The 19,138-nt window shown below is 62.3% G+C and overlaps 1 protein-coding gene across 23 annotated transcripts; it reads left to right on the top strand.

The window, feature by feature from the left end:
- The first annotated feature begins 9,230 nt into the window (after nt 1-9,230).
- FAIM (Fas apoptotic inhibitory molecule) lies at nt 9,231-17,876 on the top strand. 23 transcript variants are annotated; one of them, XR_012250727.1, is made up of 7 exons: nt 9,231-9,376; nt 9,551-9,686; nt 11,518-11,746; nt 12,209-12,258; nt 12,625-15,552; nt 15,673-15,717; nt 16,516-17,876. XR_012250727.1 is itself a non-coding variant. In XM_073647558.1 (5 exons), exons 1-5 carry the CDS (start codon nt 9,246-9,248, stop codon nt 12,772-12,774), a joined length of 696 nt encoding a protein of 231 aa, XP_073503659.1. In that variant the 5' UTR covers nt 9,231-9,245; the 3' UTR covers nt 12,775-17,876. The 23 variants fall into 23 exon arrangements, 1 of the variants encoding a protein (XP_073503659.1); XR_012250722.1 differs by having other exon boundaries at nt 12,625-13,425; nt 13,964-17,876; XR_012250731.1 differs by having other exon boundaries at nt 12,625-13,751; nt 15,258-17,876.
- The last annotated feature ends 1,262 nt before the right edge of the window (nt 17,877-19,138 follow it).

The following is a 19,138-nucleotide window of genomic DNA, read 5'->3' as shown; positions in this document are numbered from 1 at the left end:
CCCGCGCTCTGTAGGGTGTGTGGGGCGGGGGCGTCCCGCGCTCTGTAGGGTGTGTGGGTGGGGGGAGGTCGTCCCGCGCTCTGTAGGGTGTGTGTGGGGCGGGGGCGTCCCGCGCTCTGTAGGGTGTGTGTGGGGCGGGGGCGTCCCGCGCTCTGTAGGGTGTGTGTGGGGCGGGGGGGCTGTCCCGCACTCTGTAGGGTGTGTGAGGCGGGGGGCCGTCCCGCGCTCTGTAGGGTGTGTGTGGGGGGGACGTCCCGCGCTCTGTAGGGTGTGCGGGGGGGGCCGTCCCGCGCTCTGTAGGGTGTGTGGGACTGGGGGGCTGTCTCGCGCTCTGTAGGGTGTGTGAGGCGGGGGGCCGTCCCGCGCTCTGTAGGGTGTGTGAGGCGGGGGGCCGTCCCGCGCTCTGTAGGGTGTGTGAGGCGGGGGGGCCGTCCCGCGCTCTGTAGGGTGTGTGGGGCGGGGGGGGCCGTCCCGCGCTCTGTAGTGTGTGTGGGGCGGGGGGACCGTCCGCGCTCTGTAGGGTGTGTGAGGCGGGGGGCCGTCCCGCGCTCTGTAGGGTGTGTGAGGCGGGGGGCCGTCCCGCGCTCTGTAGGGTGTGTGTGGGGGGGACGTCCCGCGCTCTGTAGGGTGTGCGGGGGGGGCGTCCCCGTGCTCTGTAGGGTGTGTGGGTTGGGGGGGGTTGTCCCGCTCTCTGTAGGGGTGTGTGGTGGGGGGGGCCGTCCCGCGCTCTGTAGGGTGTGTGGTGGGGGGGGTCGTCCCGCGCTCTGTAGGGTGTGTGGTGGGGGGGGTCGTCCCGCGCTCTGTAGGGTGTGTGGTGGGGGGGGTCGTCCCGCGCTCTGTAGGGTGTGTGGTGGGGGGGGTCGTCCCGCGCTCTGTAGGGTGTGTGGGGCGGGGGCGTCCCGCGCTCTGTAGGGTGTGTGGTGGGGGGGGTCGTCCCGCGCTCTGTAGGGTGTGTGGTGGGGGGGGTCGTCCCGCGCTCTGTAGGGTGTGTGGTGGGGGGGGGTCGTCCCGCGCTCTGTAGGGTGTGTGGTGGGGGGGGTCGTCCCGCGCTCTGTAGGGTGTGTGGGGCGGGGGCGTCCCGCGCTCTGTAGGGTGTGTGGGGCGGGGGCGTCCCGCGCTCTGTAGGGTGTGTGTGGGGCGGGGGGGGTTGTCCCGCGGTCTGTAGGGTGTGTGGGGTTGGGGGGGGGGGCGTCCCGCGCTCTGTAGGGTGTGTGGGGCTAGGGGGGGCGGGGGGGGGCGTCCCGTGCTCTGTGGGGCGGGGGGGTCGTCCCGCGCTCTGTAGGGTGTGCGGGGGGGGGCGTCCCGTGCTCTGTAGGGTGTGTGGGTTGGGGGGGGGTTGTCCCGCTCTCTGTAGGGTGTGTGGGGCGGGGGGGAGCCGTCCCGCGCTCTGTAGGTTGTGTGGGGCGGGGGGGGGGGGCGTCCCGCGCTCTGTAGGGTGCGGGGGGGGGGGGGCGTCCCGCGCTCTGTAGGGTGTGTGGGGCGGGGGGGGGGCCGTCCCGCGCTCTGTAGGGTGTGTGGGGCGGGGGGGCGTCCTGCGCTCTGTAGGGTGTGTAGGCTGGGGCCGTCCCGCTCTCTGTAGGGTGTGTGGTGGGGGGGGTTGTCCCGCGCTCTGTATGGTGTGTGTGGTGGGGGGGGTTGTCCCGCGCTCTGTATGGTGTGTGTGGTGGGGGGGTCGTCCCGCTCTCTGTAGGGTGTGGGGGCCGTCCTGTGCTCTGTATGGTGTGTGGTGGGGGGGTCGTCCCGCTCTCTGTAGGGTGTGTGGTGGGGGGGGTCGTCCCGCTCTCTGTAGGGTGTGTGTGGGGCGGGAGGGGCCGTCCCGCTCTCTGTAGGGTGTGTGGGTGGGGGGAGTCGTCCCGCTCTCTGTAGGGTGTGTGTGGGGCGGGAGGTTCCGTCCCGCTCTCTGTAGGGTGTGTGTGGGGCGGGAGGGGCCGTCCCGCTCTCTGTAGGGTGTGTGGGTGGGGGGGGTCGTCCCGCGCTCTGTAGGGTGTGTGGGGCTGGGGGGGGCCGTCCCGCGCTCTGTAGGGTGTGTGGGGCTGGGGGGGGCCGTCCCGCGCTCTGTAGGGTGTGTGTGGTGGGGGGGGTCGTCCCGCGCTCTGTAGGGTGTGTGTGGTGGGGGGGGTCGTCCCGCGCTCTGTAGGGTGTGTGTGGTGGGGGGGGTCGTCCCGCGCTCTGTAGGGTGTGTGTGGTGGGGGGGGTCGTCCCGCGCTCTGTAGGGTGTGTGTGGTTGGGGGGGTCGTCCCGCGCTCTGTAGGGTGTGTGGGGCTGGGGGGGGGCGTCCCGCGCTCTGTAGGGTGTGTGGGGCGGGGGGGGGCCGTCCCGCGCTCTGTAGGGTGTGTGGGGCGGGGGGGCGTCCTGCGCTCTGTAGGGTGTGTAGGCTGGGGCCGTCCCGCTCTCTGTAGGGTGTGGGGGCCGTCCTGTGCTCTGTAGGGTGTGTGGGGCTGGGGGGGGCGTCCCGCTCTCTGTAGGGTGTGTGGGGCTGGGGGGGCCGTCCCGCGCTCTGTAGGGTGTGTGGGCGGGGGGGCCGTCCCGCGCTCTGTAGGGTGTGTGGTGGGGGGGGGCCGTCCCGCGCTCTGTAGGGTGTGTGGTGGGGGGGGGCCGTCCCGCGCTCTGTAGGGTGTGTGGTGGGGGAGGTCGTCCCGCGCTCTGTAGGGTGTGTGGGGCGGGGGCGTCCCGCGCTCTGTAGGGTGTGTGGGGCTGGGGGGGAGCCGTCCCGCGCTCTGTAGGGTGTGTGGGGCGGGGGGCAGCCGTCCCGCGCTCTGTAGGTTGTGTGGGGCGGGGGGGGGGGGCGTCCCGCGCTCTGTAGGGTGTGTGGGGCGGGGGGGGGGGGCGTCCCGCGCTCTGTAGGGTGTGTGGGGGGGGGGGCATCCCGCGCTCTGTAGGGTGTGTGGGGCGGGGGGGCGTCCCGCGCTCTGTAGGGGGCGGGGGGGGCGTCCCGCGCTCTGTAGGGGGCGGGGAGGGCGTCCCGCGCTCTGTAGGGTGCGCGGGGGGGGGGCGTCCCGCGCTCTGTAGGGTGTGTGGGGCGGGGGGGGCCGTCCTGCGCTCTGTAGGGTGTGTGGGGCTGGGGCGGTCGTCCCGCGCTCTGTAGGGTGTGTGGGGCTGGGGGGGAGCCGTGCCGCGCTCTGTAGGGTGTGTGGGGCTGGGGGGGAGCCGTCCCGCGCTCTGTAGGGTGTGTGGGGCTGGGGGGGAGCCGTCCCGCTCTCTGTAGGGTGTGTGGGGCGGGGGGGAGCCGTCCCGCGCTCTGTAGGGTGTGTGGGGCGGGGGGGGGGGGTCGTCCCACGCTCTGTAGGGTGTGTGGGGCTGGGGGGGCGTCCCGCTCTGTAGGGGGGGGGCGTCCTGCGCTCTGTAGGGTGTGTGGGGCGGGGGGGGGCGTCCCGCGCTCTGTAGGGTGTGTGGGGCTGGGGGGGCGTCCCGCTCTGTAGGGGGGGGGGGCGTCCCGCACTCTGTAGGGTGTGTGGGGCGGGGGGGGCGTCCCGCGCTCTGTAGGGTGTGTGGGGCGGGGGGGGCGTCCCGCGCTCTGTAGGGTGCGCGGGGGGGGCGTCCCGCGCTCTGTAGGGTGTGTGTGGGGGGGGACGTCCCGCGCTCTGTAGGGTGTGTGTGGGGGGGGACGTCCCGCGCTCTGTAGGGTGTGTGGGGGGGGACGTCCCGCGCTCTGTAGGGTGTGCGGGGGGGGGCGTCCCGCGCTCTGTAGGGAGTGTGTGGGTCGGGGGGGGACGTCCCGCGCTCTATAGGGTGTGTGGGGCTGGGGGGGGGGCGTCCCGCGCTCTGCAGGGTGTGTGGGGCTAGGGGGGGGCGGGGGTGGGGGCGTCCCGTGCTCTGTAGGGTGTGTGGGGCGGGGGGGTCGTCCCGCGCTCTGTAGGGTGTGCGGGGGGGCGTCCCGCGCTCTGTAGAGTGCGTGTGGGTTGGGGGGGGGGTCGTCCCGCTCTCTGTAGGGTGTGTGGGGCGGGGGGGAGCCGTCCCGCGCTCTGTAGGGTGTGTGGGGCGGGGGGGGGGTCGTCCCACGCTCTGTAGGGTGTGTGGGGCTGGGGGGGCGTCCCGCTCTGTAGGGGGGGGGGCGTCCCGCGCTCTGTAGGGTGTGTGGGGCGGGGGGGGCGTCCCGCGCTCTGTAGGGTGTGTGGGGCTGGGGGGGCGTCCCGCTCTGTAGGGGGGGGGGCGTCCCGCACTCTGTAGGGTGTGTGGGGCGGGGGGGGCGTCCCGCGCTCTGTAGGGTGTGTGGGGCGGGGGGGGGGCGTCCCGCGCTCTGTAGGGTGTGTGGGGCGGGGGGGGGCGTCCCGCGCTCTGTAGGGTGCGCGGGGGGGGCGTCCCGTGCTCTGTAGGGTGTGTGGGGCGGGGGGGTCGTCCCGCGCTCTGTAGGGTGTGTGGGGCGGGGGGGTCGTCCCGCGCTCTGTAGGGTGTGTGGGGCTGGGGGGGCGTCCCGCGCTCTGTAGGGTGTGTGGGGCTGGGGGGGCGTCCCATGCTCTTGTAGGGTGTGTTGGGGGGGGGGGCGTCCCGCGCTCTGTAGGGTGTGTGGGGGGGGGCCGTCCCGCGCTCTGTAGGGTGTGTGGTGGGGGGGGCCGTCCCGCGCTCTGTAGGGTGTGTGGTGGGGGGGGGTCGTCCCGCGCTCTGTAGGGTGTGTGGTGGGGGGGGTCGTCCCGCGCTCTGTAGGGTGTGTGGGGCGGGGGCGTCCCGCGCTCTGTAGGGTGTGTATGGGGCGGGGGGGGCTGTCCCGCGCTCTGTAGGGTGTGTGAGGCGGGGGGCCGTCCCGCGCTCTGTAGGGTGTGTGTGGGGCGGGGGGGGCTGTCCCGCGCTCTGTAGGGTGTGTGAGGCGGGGGGCCGTCCCGCGCTCTGTAGGGTGTGTGTGACTGGGGGGCTGTCCCGCGCTCTGTAGGGTGTGTGGGACTGGGGGGCCGTCCCGCGCTCTGTAGGGTGTGTGAGGCGGGGGGCCGTCCCTCGCTCTGTAGGGTGTGTGAGGCGGGGGGCCGTCCCGCGCTCTGTAGGGTGTGTGGGGCGGGGGGGGCCGTCCTGCGCTCTGTAGGGTGTGTGGGGCTGGGGCGGTCGTCCCGCGCTCTGTAGGGTGTGTGGGGCTGGGGGGGAGCCGTGCCGCGCTCTGTAGGGTGTGTGGGGCTGGGGGGGAGCCGTCCCGCGCTCTGTAGGGTGTGTGGGGCTGGGGGGGAGCCGTCCCGCGCTCTGTAGGGTGTGTGGGGCGGGGGGGAGCCGTCCCGCGCTCTGTAGGTTGTGTGGGGCGGGGGGGGGGGGGCGTCCCGCGCTCTGTAGGGTGTGTGGGGCGGGGGGGGGGCATACCGCGCTCTGTAGGGTGTGTGGGGCGGGGGGGGGCATACCGCGCTCTGTAGGGTGTGTGGGGCGGGGGGGGGGGCATACCGCGCTCTGTAGGGTGTGTGGGGCGGGGGGGGGGGGCATACCGCGCTCTGTAGGGTGTGTGGAGCGGGGGGGGGGGCGTCCCGCGCTCTGTAGGGGGCGGCGGGGGGCGGCCCGCGCTCTGTAGGGTGCGCGGGGGGGGCGTCCTGCGCTCTGTAGGGCGGGGGGGGACGTCCCGCGCTCTGTAGGGTGTGTGGGGTTGGGGGGGGGGGCGTCCCGCGCTCTGTAGGGTGTGTGGGGCTAGGGGGGGGCGGGGGAGTGGCGTCCCGCGCTCTGTAGGGTGTGTGGGGCTGGGGGGTCGTCCCGCGCTCTGTAGGGTGTGCGGGGGGGGGGCGTCCCGCGCTCTGTAGAGTGTGTGTGGGTTGGGGGGGGGGGTCGTCCCGCTCTCTGTAGGGTGTGTGGGGCGGGGGGGAGCCGTCCCGCGCTCTGTAGGGTGTGTGGGGCGGGGGGGGGCGTCCCGCGCTCTGTCGGGTGTGTGGGGCGGGGGGTGGGGCGTCCCGCGCTCTGTAGGGTGTGTGGGGCGGGGGGGCGTCCCGCGCTCTGTAGGGTGTGCGGGGGGGGGCGTCCCGCGCTCTGTAGGGTGTGTGGGGCGATGGGGGGGTCGTCCCACGCTCTGTTAGGTGTGTGGGGCGGTGGGGGGTCGTCCCACGCTCTGTAGGGTGTGTGGGGCTGGGGGGGCGTCCCGCGCTCTGTAGGGTGTGTGGGGCGGGGGGGCGTCCCACGCTCTGTAGGGGGGGGGCGTCCCGCGCTCTGTAGGGTGTGTGGGGCGGGGAGGGGCGTCCCGCGCTCTGTAGGGTGTGTGGGGCGGGGGGGGGCGTCCCGCGCTCTGTAGGGTGCGTGGGGGGGGGGCGTCCCTTGCTCTGTGGGGTGGGGGGGTCGTCCCGCCCTCTGTAGGGTGTGTGGGGCGGGGGGGTCGTCCCGCGCTCTGTAGGGTGTGTGGGGCTGGGGGGGCGTTCCGCGCTCTGTAGGGTGTGTGGGGCTGGGGGGGCGTCCCATGCTCTGTAGGGTGTGTGTGGGGGGGGGGGGGGCGTCCCGCGCTCTGTAGGGTGTGTGGGGGGAGGGGTCGTCCCGCGCTCTGTAGGGTGTGTGTGGTGGGGGGGTCGTCCCGCTCTCTGTAGGGTGTGTGGTGGGGGGGGTCGTCCCGCTCTCTGTAGGGTGTGTGTGGGGCGTGAGGGGCCGTCCCGCTCTCTGTAGGGTGTGTGGGTGGGGGGGGTCATCCCGCTCTCTGTAGGGTGTGTGTGGGGCGGGAGGGGACGTCCCGCTCTCTGTAGGGTGTGTGAGTGGGGGGGGTCGTCCCGCGCTCTCTGTAGGGTGTGTAGGCGGGGGACGTCCCGCTCTCTGTAGGGTGTGTGGTGGGGGGGGTCGTCCCGCTCTCTGTAGGGTGTGTGGGGGGCGGGAGGGGACGTCCCGCTCTCTGTAGGGTGGGGGGGGGGGTCGTCCCGCGCTCTCTGTAGGGTGTGTAGGCGGGGGACGTCCCGCTCTCTGTAGGGTGTGTGGTGCGGGGGGGTCGTCCCGCTCTCTGTAGGGTGTGTGGTGGGGGGGGGGTCGTCCCGCTCTCTGTAGGGTGTGTGGTGGGGGGGGGTCGTCCCGCTCTCTGTAGGGTGTGTGTGGGGCGGGAGGGGACGTCCCGCTCTCTGTAGGGTGTGTGGGTGGGGGGGGTCGTCCCGCTCTCTGTAGGGTGTGTGTGGGGCGGGAGGGGACGTCCCGCTCTCTGTAGGGTGTGTGTGGGGCGGGAGGGGCCGTCCCGCTCTCTGTAGGGTGTGTGGGCGGGGGGCCGTCCCGCGCTCTCTGTAGGGTGTGTGGGCGGGGGGCCGTCCCGCGCTCTCTGTAGGGTGTGTGGGCGGGGGGCCGTCCCGCTCTCTGTATGGTGTGTAGGCGGGGGCCGTCCCGCTCTCTGTAGGGTGTGTGGGTGGGGGGGGTCGTCCCGCTCTCTGTAGGGTGTGTGGGTGGGGGGGGTCGTCCCGCTCTCTGTAGGGAGTGTGTGGGGCGGGAGTGGACGTCCCGCTCTCTGTAGGGTGTGTGGGCGGGGGGCCGTCCCGCGCTCTCTGTAGGGTGTGTGGGCGGGGGGCCGTCCCGCTCTCTGTAGGGTGTGTAGGCGGGGGCCGTCCCGCTCTCTGTAGGGTGTGTGGTGGGGGGGGTTGTCCCGCGCTCTGTATGGTGTGTGTGGTGGGGGGGGTCGTCCCGCTCTCTGTAGGGTGTGGGGGCCGTCCTGTGCTCTGTATGGTGTGTGGTGGGGGGGGTCGTCCCGCTCTCTGTAGGGTGTGTGGTGGGGGGGGTCGTCCCGCTCTCTGTAGGGTGTGTTTGGGGCGGGAGGGGCCGTCCCGCTCTCTGTAGGGTGTGTGGGTGGGGGGAGTCGTCCCGCTCTCTGTAGGGTGTGTGTGGGGCGGGAGGTTCCGTCCCGCTCTCTGTAGGGTGTGTGTGGGGCGGGAGGGGCCGTCCCGCTCTCTGTAGGGTGTGTGGGTGGGGGGAGTCGTCCCGCTCTCTGTAGGGTGTGTGTGGGGCGGGAGGTTCCGTCCCGCTCTCTGTAGGGTGTGTGTGGGGCGGGAGGGGCCGTCCCGCTCTCTGTAGGGTGTGTGGGTGGGGGGGGTCGTCCCTCTCTCTGTAGGGTGTGTGTGGGGCGGGAGGGGACGTCCCGCTCTCTGTAGGGTGTGTGGGTGGGGGGGGGTCGTCCCTCGCTCTCTGTAGGGTGTGTAGGCGGGGGACGTCCCGCTCTCTGTAGGGTGTGTGGTGGGGGGGGTCGTCCCGCGCTCTTTGTAGGGTGTGTGTGTGGGTGGGGGGGGGGTCGTCCCGCGCTCTCTGTAGGGTGTGTAGGTGGGGGACGTCCCGCTCTCTGTAGGGTGTGTGGTGGGGGGGACGTCCCGCTCTCTGTAGGGTGTGTGGTGGGGGGGTCGTCCCGCTCTCTGTAGGGTGTGTGTGGGGCGGGAGGGGACGTCCTGCTCTCTGTAGGGTGTGTATGGGGCGGGAGGGGACGTCCCGCTCTCTGTAGGGTGTGTGGGTGGGGGGGGGTCGTACCGCGCTCTCTGTAGGGTATGTGGGCGGGGGGCCGTCCCGCTCTCTGTATGGTGTGTGGGCGGGGGGCCGTCCCGCGCTCTATAGGGTGTGTGGTGGGGGGGGTCGTCCCGCTCTCTGTAGGGTGTGTGGTGGGGGGGGTCGTCCCGCTCTCTGTAGGGTGTGTGGTGGGGGGTGTCGTCCCGCTCTCTGTAGGGTGTGTGGTGGGGGGGGCCGTCCCGCTCTCTGTAGGGTGTGTGGTGGGGGGGGTCGTCCCGCTCTCTGTAGGGTGTGTGTGGGGCGGGAGGGGATGTCCCGCTCTCTGTAGGGTGTGTGGGCGGGGGGCCGTCCCGCTCTCTGTAGGGTGTGTGGGCGGGGGGCCGTCCCGCTCTCTGTAGGGTGTGTGGGCGGGGGGCCGTCCCGCTCTCTGTAGGGTGTGTGGGCGGGGGGCCGTCCCGCTCTCTGTAGGGTGTGTGGGCGGGGGGCCGTCCTGCGCTCTCTGTAGGGTGTGTAGGCGGGGGGCCGTCTCGCTCTCTGTATGGTGTGTGGGCGGGGGGTCGTCCCGCGCTCTGTAGGGTGTGTGGGTGGGGGGGGCCGTCCCGCGCTCTCTGTAGGGTGTGTGGGCGGGGAGCCGTCCCGCTCTCTGTAGGGTGTGTGGGCGGGGAGCCGTCCCGCTCTCTGTAGGGTGTGTGGGTGGGGGGGGTCGTCCCGCTCTCTGTAGGGTGTGTGTGGGGCGGGAGGGGACGTCCCGCTCTCTGTAGGGTGTGTGTGGGGCGGGAGGGGACGTCCCGCTCTCTGTAGGGTGTGTGGGCGGGGGGCCGTCCCGCGCTCTCTGTAGGGTGTGTGGGCGGGGGGCCGTCCCGCTCTCTGTATGGTGTGTAGGCGGGGGGCGGCCGCGGTCTCTTATGCATTCTATACGCCCCCGTCTGCTCGGTCGCTATCACTCCTCTGTCGCTTTCTCTCCTCTTGCTGCTGACGATCAGCGGGTGATGGCTGCAGCACGTGAGGAGGTGACGATATACGAGGATGAAGTCCGGTAACGTATAGACCCGGCGGCAGCGCTGCCTCCATCCCCCTCGGTACATGTCAGTGTGTGACCCCTATAGGAGTGATTGTCCTGCGGGTTGTAGTCATCATCCTCCTCACCTGGACTAATCCCTATTACCAGTAATCTGATCCCACTCCTGTCCCCTCCCCCGCACGTCCACAGATCTCGCTACGGCCGCCTGGAGAAGATGACCGACCTCGTGGCCGTGTGGGAGGTCGCGCTCAGTGACGGCGTCCACAAGATCGAGTTTGAACATGGAACCACGTCAGGAAAGCGTGTCGTGTACGTGGATGCGAAGGTGAGACACGATGTAACAGCAGAATAGTGACCGCAGCTCTGGAGGTGACTGGAGAATAAGACACGATGTAACAGCAGGATAGTGACCGCAGCTCTGGAGGTGACTGGAGGATAAGACATGATGTAACAGCAGAATAGTGACTGCAGCTCTGGAGGTGACTGGAGGATAAGACATGATGTAACAGCAGAATAGTGACTGCAGCTCTGGAGGTGACTGGAGGATAAGACATGATGTAACAGCAGAATAGTGACTGCAGCTCTGGAGGTGACTGGAGGATAAGACATGATGTAACAGCAGAATAGTGACTGCAGCTCTGGAGGTGACTGGAGGATAAGACATGATGTAACAGCAGAATAGTGACTGCAGCTCTGGAGGTGACTGGAGGATAAGACATGATGTAACAGCAGAATAGTGACTGCAGCTCTGGAGGTGACTGGAGGATAAGACATGATGTAAGGCTGTGTGCCCACGTAGCATTTTTCAAGCGTATATGCTGCGGAATTTCCGCAGTGTAAACGCTTGAAAAACGCATGTATATCCGCACCCCGTGGTCCCCAATGGGATTCCGCAAGTTCTATGCACATGTTGCGGATTTTTCCGCAGCGTTTATGCCGCGTTCAAAAATCCGCAGCATGTCATTTAATTTTGCGTTTCCGCAAGCGGAATTGCCTTTGTCCAATGCATAAAAAACGCAAGGCAATTCCGCATGTGGAAAACGCGTGATAAACGCGCGAAAAATGCGCGATAAACGCGTGCGGAATTCCGCATGCGTTTTTCCGGGAGAGGACTTGCATTTATGCAGCAGAAATTTTCTGCTTCATAAATGCAACGTGGGCACATAGCCTAACAGCAGAATAGTGACTGCAGCTCTGGAGGTGACTGGAGGATAAGACACGATGTAACAGCAGAATAGTGACTGCAGCTCTGGAGGTGACTGGAGGATAAGACACGATGTAACAGCAAAATAGTGAGTGCAGCTCTGGAGGATAAGACACGATGTAATAGCAGAATAGTGAGTGCAGCTCTGGAGGATAACACATGATGTAACAGCAGAATAGTGAGTGCAGCTCTGGCGGTGACTGGGGGATAAGACACGATGTAACAGCAGAATAGTGACTGCAGCTCTGGAGGTGACTGGAGGATAAGACACGATGTAACAGCAGAATAGTGACTGCAGCTCTGGAGGTGACTGGAGGATAAGACACGATGTAACAGCAAAATAGTGAGTGCAGCTCTGGAGGATAAGACACGATGTAATAGCAGAATAGTGAGTGCAGCTCTGGAGGATAACACATGATGTAACAGCAGAATAGTGAGTGCAGCTCTGGCGGTGACTGGGGGATAAGACACGATGTAACAGCAGAATAGTGACTGCAGCTCTGGAGGTGACTGGAGGATAAGACACGATATAATAGCAGAATAGTGACTGCAGCTCTGGAGGTGACTGGAGGATAAGACACGATGTAACAGCAGAATAGTGAGTGCAGCTCTGGAGGATAAGACACGATGTAACAGCAGGATAGTGAAGGCAGCTCTGGAGGTGACTGGAGAATAAGACATGATGTAACAGCAGAATAGTGAGTGCAGCTCTGGAGGATAAGACACGATGTAACAGCAGAATAGTGAGTGCAGCTCTGGAGGTGACTGGAGAATAAGACCTGATGTAACAGCAGAATAGTGAGTGCAGCTCTGGAGGTGACTGGAGGATAAGACACGATGTAACAGCAGAATAGTGAGTGCAGGTCTGGAGGATAAGACACGATGTAACAGCAGAATAGTGAGTGCAGCTCTGGAGGTGACTGTCCGGTGTCACGTCCGCTCTTCTCCCCAGGAGATTATCCGGAAGGACTGGATGTTTAAGTTGGTCGGGAAGGAGACGTTTCCGGTCGGCACGGCGCAGACCAGGGCGACCATTAACATCGACGCTGTGAGCGGTTTCGCCTACGAGTACACGCTGGAGGTGAACGGGAAGAGCCTGAAGAAGTACATGGAGAACCGCTCCAAGACCACCAACACCTGGGTGCTGCACGTGGACGGGGAGGACTGCCGCGTGGTGCTAGGTGAGGCCCGGCCGGGAGCTGCGGACTCGTCACAGTGTGTCAGTGCCCTCCTGCTGTCTTGGCTCTATCCCCCTTATGTAGTACTGCTGCCGGCCTGCGCGTGGCGCTACCACCCTATGTACAGAGCAGAGCGGCCAGTGTCTCGCCTATGATCTGAGGAGCGTGACCCCTCATACTAGATTGTAAGCTCTTGTCACGAGCCGCGCTGTTCCGGGTTTCACCCTGCAGTGTAAAGAATGGAGGTTGTCGTTCTGGTTGCTGAGGTGCGGCCAGGGTCCCGTGTCTGATCATTGGGTGGAGGAGCGATTACAGCCGGAGGAGGGGGCTGTGAATCCTCCATTCTTTACCCTGCAGGCTGTATCCCCTCGGAGGACAGTAGTAGCTCAGCAGTGCGCCCGGCGCCCCCTCGTGGCAGCGGATCACGGATCCACATATCTGACCCAGTCCCTGATCTTGTTTCAGAGAAGGACACGATGGACGTCTGGTGCAACGGGAAAAAGCTGGAGACCGCGGTAAGTCGGCGCCATCCTGTGTCATGTGACTGCGGCGCCTCAGACGCCAAACACCATGCAGCAGAGCTGTGTCCTGGGGGAGTGGAGCAGCAGTGTAGAGCATGGAGTATAACAGCTGTCTGAGCCTGTAGTGCCAAGAGGTAGAGCTCAGACCACCATAGACCCCAACAGATAATGTAGCGGAGTCACTGGTCACAGCTGTGTCCTGAGGGAGCGGAGCTGCAGTGTAGAGCATGGTGTATAGCAGTCTGTAGTGACAGGAGGTGACCATGTTGCTGAGCCGGAATCCTCGGTCCGAGCTGTGCTGTTGTCTCGCAGTTGTCTGCTGTTGGGAGCTCGGCGTCTCACCCTTTTCTTCCTCTTCAGGGCGAGTTTGTGGAGGACGGCACCGAGACACATTTCACCCTGGGCGATCACGACTGCTGCATAAAGGCCGTGAGCAGCGGCAAACGCAGAGAAGGCATCATCCACACGCTGATCATGGACGAGCGGGAGATTCCCGAGAGCGCGGAGTAACGCGGCCACCGCCCTGGAGGCTCCCCTGCCCCCGCCGCCCAGGAGGCTCCGCCGCCCCCACCTGTAGGACACGGCGGCCGCACTGCTCTGGCGCTGCTGGGTGACGCTGATCTCCTCCCGCCGTGTTTAGCGCAGACATCAGTGGATGTTACCCTGGATGTGAGGCCACGAGCCGCCATCTCCCCACCTCCTGCCGGCGCCCGGGGGCACAAACTTTCTGCATCAAATTTATTTTCTTGACTAAAACAAGAATTCTAGATTTTTTTTACTTTCATCAGATGAATCAGACTCCAATCACATCCAGAGCTGCACTCACAACTTGGCTGCTTGTGAAATTAGTCTTGTGACCACAACTCTGGAAGTGACTAGAGTATAAGCCCTGATGTAACAGCAGAATAGTGAGTGCAGCTCTGGAGGATAAGACACTATGTAATAGCAGAATAGTGGCCACAGCTCTGGAGGTGACTAGAGGATAAGACACGATGTAACAGCAAAATAGTGACTGCAGCTCTGGAGGATAAGACATAATGTAACAGCAGAATAGTGACTGCAGCTCTGGAGGATAAGACACGATGTAACCGCAGAATAGTGACCGCAGCTCTGGAGGATAAGACACGATGTAACCGCAGAATAGTGACTGCAGCTCTGGAGGTGACTGAAGGATAAGACACCATGTAACAGCAGAATAGTGACTGCAGCTCTGGAAGTGACTGGAGGATAAGACATGATGTAACAGCAGAATAGTGACTTCAGCTCTGGAGGTGAGTGGAGGATTAAACACGATGTAACAGCTGAATACTGACCACTGCTCTGGAGGTGACTGAAGGATAAGACACGATGTAACCGCAGAATAGTGACTGCAGCTCAGGAGGTGACTGGAGGATAAGACACGATGTAACAGCAGAATAGGGACTGCAGCTCTGGAGGTGACTGGAGGATAAGACAATGTAACTAGAATAGTGACTGCAGCTCTGGAGGTGACTGGAGGATAAGACATGATGTAATAGTAGAATAGTGACTGCAGCTCGGGAGGTGACTGGAGGATGAGACATAATGTAACAGTAGAACAGTGACTGCAGCTCTGGAGGTGACTGGAGGATGAGACATGATGTAACAGTAGAATAGTGGCTGCAGCTCGGGAGGTGACTGGAGGATAAGATGTAACAGAATAGTGACTGCAGCTCTGGAGGTGACTGGAGGATAAGATGTAACAGCAGAATAGTGACTGCAGCTCTGGAGGTGACTGGAGGATAAGATGTAACAGCAGAATAGTGACTGCAGCTCTGTAGGTGGCTGGAGGATAAGATGTAACAGCAGAATAGTGACTGCAGCTCTGGAGGACACGATGTAACCGCAGAATAGTGACTGCAGCTCTGGAGGTGACTGGGGGATAAGACACGATGTAACCGCAGAATAGTGACTGCAGCTCTGGAGGTGACTGGAGGATAACACATGATGTAACCGCAGAATAGTGACTGCAGCTCTGGAGGTGACTGGAGGATAAGACATGATGTAATAGTAGAATAGTGACTGCAGCTCTGGAGGATAAGACACGATGTAACAGCAGAATAGTGACCGCAGCTCTGGAGGATAAGACACGATGTAACCGCAGAATAGTGACTGCAGCTCTGGAGGTGACTGGAGGATAAGACATGATGTAACAGCAGAAGAGTGAGTGCAGCTCTGGAGGTGACTGGAGGATAAGACACGATGTAACCGCAGAATAGTGACCGCAGCTCTGGAGGATAAGACACGATGTAACCGCAGAATAGTGACTGCAGCTCAGGAGGTGACTGGAGGATAAGACACGATGTAACAGCAGAATAGTGGCTGCAGCTCTGGAGGTGACTGGAGGATAAGACACGATGTAACCGCAGAATAGTGACTGCAGCTCAGGAGGTGACTGGAGGATAAGACACGATGTAACAGCAGAATAGTGGCTGCAGCTCTGGAGGTGACTGGAGGATAAGACACGATGTAACCGCAGAATAGTGACTGCAGCTCTGGAGGTGACTGGGGATAAGACACGATGTAACCGCAGAATAGTGACTGCAGCTCTGGAGGTGACTGGAGGATAAGACATGATGTAATAGTAGAATAGTGACTGCAGCTCGGGAGGTGACTGGAGGATAAGACACGATGTAACAGCAGAATAGTGAGTGCAGCTCTGGAGGATAAGACGTGATGTAACAGCAGAATAGTGACTGCAGCTCTGGAGGTGACTGGAGGATGAGACAGGATGTAACAGTAGAATAGTGGCTGCAGCTCGGGAGGTGACTGGAGGATAAGACATGATGTAACAGTAGAATAGTGGCTGCAGCTCGGGAGGTGACTGGAGGATAAGATGTAACAGCAGAATAGTGACTGCAGCTCTGGAGGTGACTGGAGGATAAGATGTAACAGCAGAATAGTGACTGCAGCTCTGGAGGTGACTGGAGGATAAGACCTGATGTAACAGCAGAATAGTGACTGCAGCTCTGTAGGTGACTGGAGGATAAGATGTAACAGCAGAATAGTGACTGCAGCTCTGGAGGTGAGTGGTGGATAAGATGTAACAGCAGAATAGTGACTGCAGCTCTGGAGGTGACTGGAGGATAAGATGTAACAGCAGAATAGTGACTGCAGCTCTGTAGGTGGCTGGAGGATAAGATGTAACAGCAGAATAGTGACTGCAGCTCTGGAGGACATGATGTAACAGCAGAATAGTGACTGCAGCTCTGGAGGTGACTGGAGGATAAGACACGATGTAACCGCAGAATAGTGACCGCAGCTCTGGAGGTGACTGAAGGATAAGACACCATGTAACAGCAGAATAGTGACTGCAGCTCTGGAAGTGACTGGAGGATAAGACACGATGTAACAGCAGAATAGTGACTGCAGCTCAGGAGGTGACTGGAGGATAAGACACGATGTAACCGCAGAATAGTGACTGCAGCTCTGGAGGTGACTGAAGGATAAGACACCATGTAACAGCAGAATAGTGACTGCAGCTCTGGAAGTGACTGGAGGATAAGACACGATGTAACAGCAGAATAGTGACCGCAGCTCTGGAAGTGACTGGAGGATAAGACATGATGTAACAGCAGAATAGTGACTTCAGCTCTGGAGGTGACTGGAGGATAAGACATGATGTAACAGTAGAATAGTGACTGCAGCTCTGGAGGACATGATGTAACAGCAGAATAGTGGCTGCAGCTCTGGAGGTGACTGGAGGATAAGACACGATGTAACCGCAGAATAGTGACTGCAGGTCTGGAGGTGACTGGAGGATAAGACACGATGTAACAGCAGAATAGTGACTGCAGCTCTGGAGGTGACTGGAGGATAAGACATGATGTAACAGTAGAATAGTGACTGCAGCTCTGGAGGTGACTGGAGGATAAGACATGATGTAATAGTAGAATAGTGACTGCAGCTCGGGAGGTGACTGGAGGATAAGACACGATGTAACAGCAGAATAGTGAGTGCAGCTCTGGAGGATAAGACGTGATGTAACAGCAGAATAGTGACTGCAGCTCTGGAGGTGACTGGAGGATGACATAATGTAACAGTAGAATAGTGACTGCAGCTCTGGAGGTGACTGGAGGATAAGACACGATGTAACAGTAGAATAGTGGCTGCAGCTCGGGAGGTGACTGGAGGATAATACATGATGTAACAGTAGAATAATGACTGCAGCTCTGGAGGTGAGTGGAGGATAAGACCTGATGTAACAGCAGAATAGTGACTGCAGCTCTGTAGGTGACTGGAGGATAAGATGTAACAGCAGAATAGTGACTGCAGCTCTGGAGGTGAGTGGTGGATAAAATGTAACAGCAGAATAGTGACTGCAGCTCTGGAGGATAAGACACAATGTAACAGCAGAATAGTGACTGCAGCTCTGGAGGTGACTGGAGGATAAGACATAATATAACAGCAGAATAGTGACTGCAGCTCTGGAGGTGACTGGAGGATAAGATGTGACTGCAGCTCTGGAGGTGACTGGAGGATAAGACACGATGTAACAGCAGAATAGTGACTGCAGCTCTGGAGGTGAGTGGAGGATAAGACCTGATGTAACAGCAGAATAGTGACTGCAGCTCTGGAGGTGAGTGGAGGATAAGACCTGATGTAATAGCAGAATAGTGACTGCAGCTCTGGAGGTGAGTGGAGGATAAGACCTGATGTAACAGCAGAATAGTGACTGCAGCTCTGGAGGAGAAGACGGGATGTAACAGCAGAATAGTGACTGCAGCTCTGGAGGTGACTGGAGGATAAGACCTGATGTAACAGCAGAATAGTGACTGCAGCTCTGGAGGTGAGTGGAGGATAAGACCTGATGTAACAGCAGAATAGTGACTGCAGCTCTGGAGGTGAGTGGAGGTTAAGACCTGATGTAACAGCAGAATAGTGACTGCAGCTCTGGAGGTGAGTGGAGGATAAGACCTGATGTAACAGCAGAATAGTGACTGCAGCTCTGGAGGAGAAGACGGGATGTGACTGCAGCTCTGGAGGTGACTGGAGGATAAGACCTGATGTAACAGCAGAATAGTGACTGCAGCTCTGGAGGTGAGTGGAGGATAAGACCTGATGTAACAGCAGAATAGTGACTGCAGCTCTGGAGGTGAGTGGAGGATAAGACCTGATGTAACAGCAGAATAGTGACTGCAGCTCTGGAGGTGAGTGGAGGATAAGACCTGATGTAACAGCAGAATAGTGACTGCAGCTCTGGAGGAGAAGACGGGATGTAACAGCAGAATAGTGACTGCAGCTCTGGAGGTGACTGGAGGATAGACTAATCAGAGCTGTAGCTGTTATAACCCTTCAGGAGCTGTTCTGCCGCCGGCTGCTGTTCCCGTCTCCAGTTCTGACTCCGTCACAGACATGTAAGGGTTAATGGCGGCGCGGGGATCTGGTGTGACGGAGGAGCTGGCAGACATCATGGTACCCAGTGTCACCTGGTCTTTATCTCTCCACCAATCAGCCCAGCTCTTGTGACAGGGAGTGAGGCAGCGATCTGATTGGTCGTTGCCGACGGATTTTATTACGTTTTCTGTAAATTTTTTAATGTTTATATTTTCTGCTCTGATCATAAATCCCGGGATGATTCCGGCCTCGCTGCAGCTTGGTCTGTGAGCCGTGCCTAAAGTATCTACCATGCGACTAACCACTACGATGCTGCTTAAAGGGGCCACTCGCTGTGGTGGGCCGGGGGTCCGGCCGAGCAATGTATATCCGCCCCCTTCCTACCTGCACTCGCTGTGGTGGGCCGGGGGTCTGGCCGAGCTCTGTATATCCGCCCCCTTCCTACCTGCACTCGCTGTGGTGGGCCGGGGGTCCGGCTGAGCTCTGTATATCCGCCCCCTTCCTACCTGCACTCGCTGTGGTGGGCCGGGGGTCCGGCCGAGCTCTGTATATCCGCCCCCTTACTACCTGCACTCACTGTGGTGGGCCGGGGGTCCGGCCGAGCTCTGTATATCCGCCCCCTTACTACCTGCACTCGCTGTGGTGGGCCGGGGGTCTGTCCGAGTTGCTGTATATCAGCCCCCTTCATACTCTGCGCTGATCCGGGGCCACTCTGATGTTCTGCAGCAGCTGTGGTCGGTTGCTGTTCTCCCCCTTGGTCTCTTTCCCATTCTTCCTGCGCCTCGCGTTGTTTTTGCGCGATCACGAAGTAACTATGGTGCAGTCTGGAGTCCACGTGTGGAGGGGCCACAGCAGCCCGTGTGGAGGGGCCACAGCAGCCCGCATGGAGTGCACGTGTGGAGGGGCCACAGCAGCCATAGAGGGTCCGCAGGGGCAGCTCATTCAGAAGCCGCAGTAAGGAGAATGTCAAAGAAAGAGCGGAACCAGAACAACCCAGAGCGAGCGCCCAAACTGAGCAAGCAGGAGGGTGACCCGGACCATGGTGATCGCTGCTGGATCTCCAGAACAATTCTCTCTACAGCTCCGAATGGTGAAAAAAAGGCCCAAACGAGGCCGCATGGTCGCCCACGTGGACTCACGGGCCAGCAGTCACTTAAAGGACGGTGGCCCATAAAGATTGGTTGTTTCTGAATGCAAAGCATCATTTCTGGAGGAGGGCAGACGACGGTGCAGCGCGGTGGTGGCTGCAGGAGATGGTCCAGGATCGGGGGACGGAGTGAAGACCCCTCATCCGTGATAATAATGGAGTCACTGGCACAGGTCCACACTGCAGCGGCTCCAAGAGAAAACGCAACGGGTCAGAACAAACAACTGTACGGAGGAGCCGGTGGTGACTGAGGACGCCATCACTGCAAGCGCAGCCACAAGGGCGGAGAACAATATAGACCCGCGGCTGCCATCACCACGAGCGCAGCCACAAGGGAGGAGAACAATATAGACCCGCGGCTGCCATCACCAC

Source organism: Phyllobates terribilis, unplaced genomic scaffold (genome assembly GCF_046119375.1).
Source record: "Phyllobates terribilis strain yellow unplaced genomic scaffold, ASM4611937v1 Scaffold_9__5_contigs__length_417890890, whole genome shotgun sequence".
In the NCBI taxonomy this organism is placed as follows: Eukaryota; Metazoa; Chordata; class Amphibia; order Anura; family Dendrobatidae; genus Phyllobates; species Phyllobates terribilis.
Note: the sequence above shows the minus strand (reverse complement) of the source record. Positions and strands in the feature narration are given on the sequence as shown.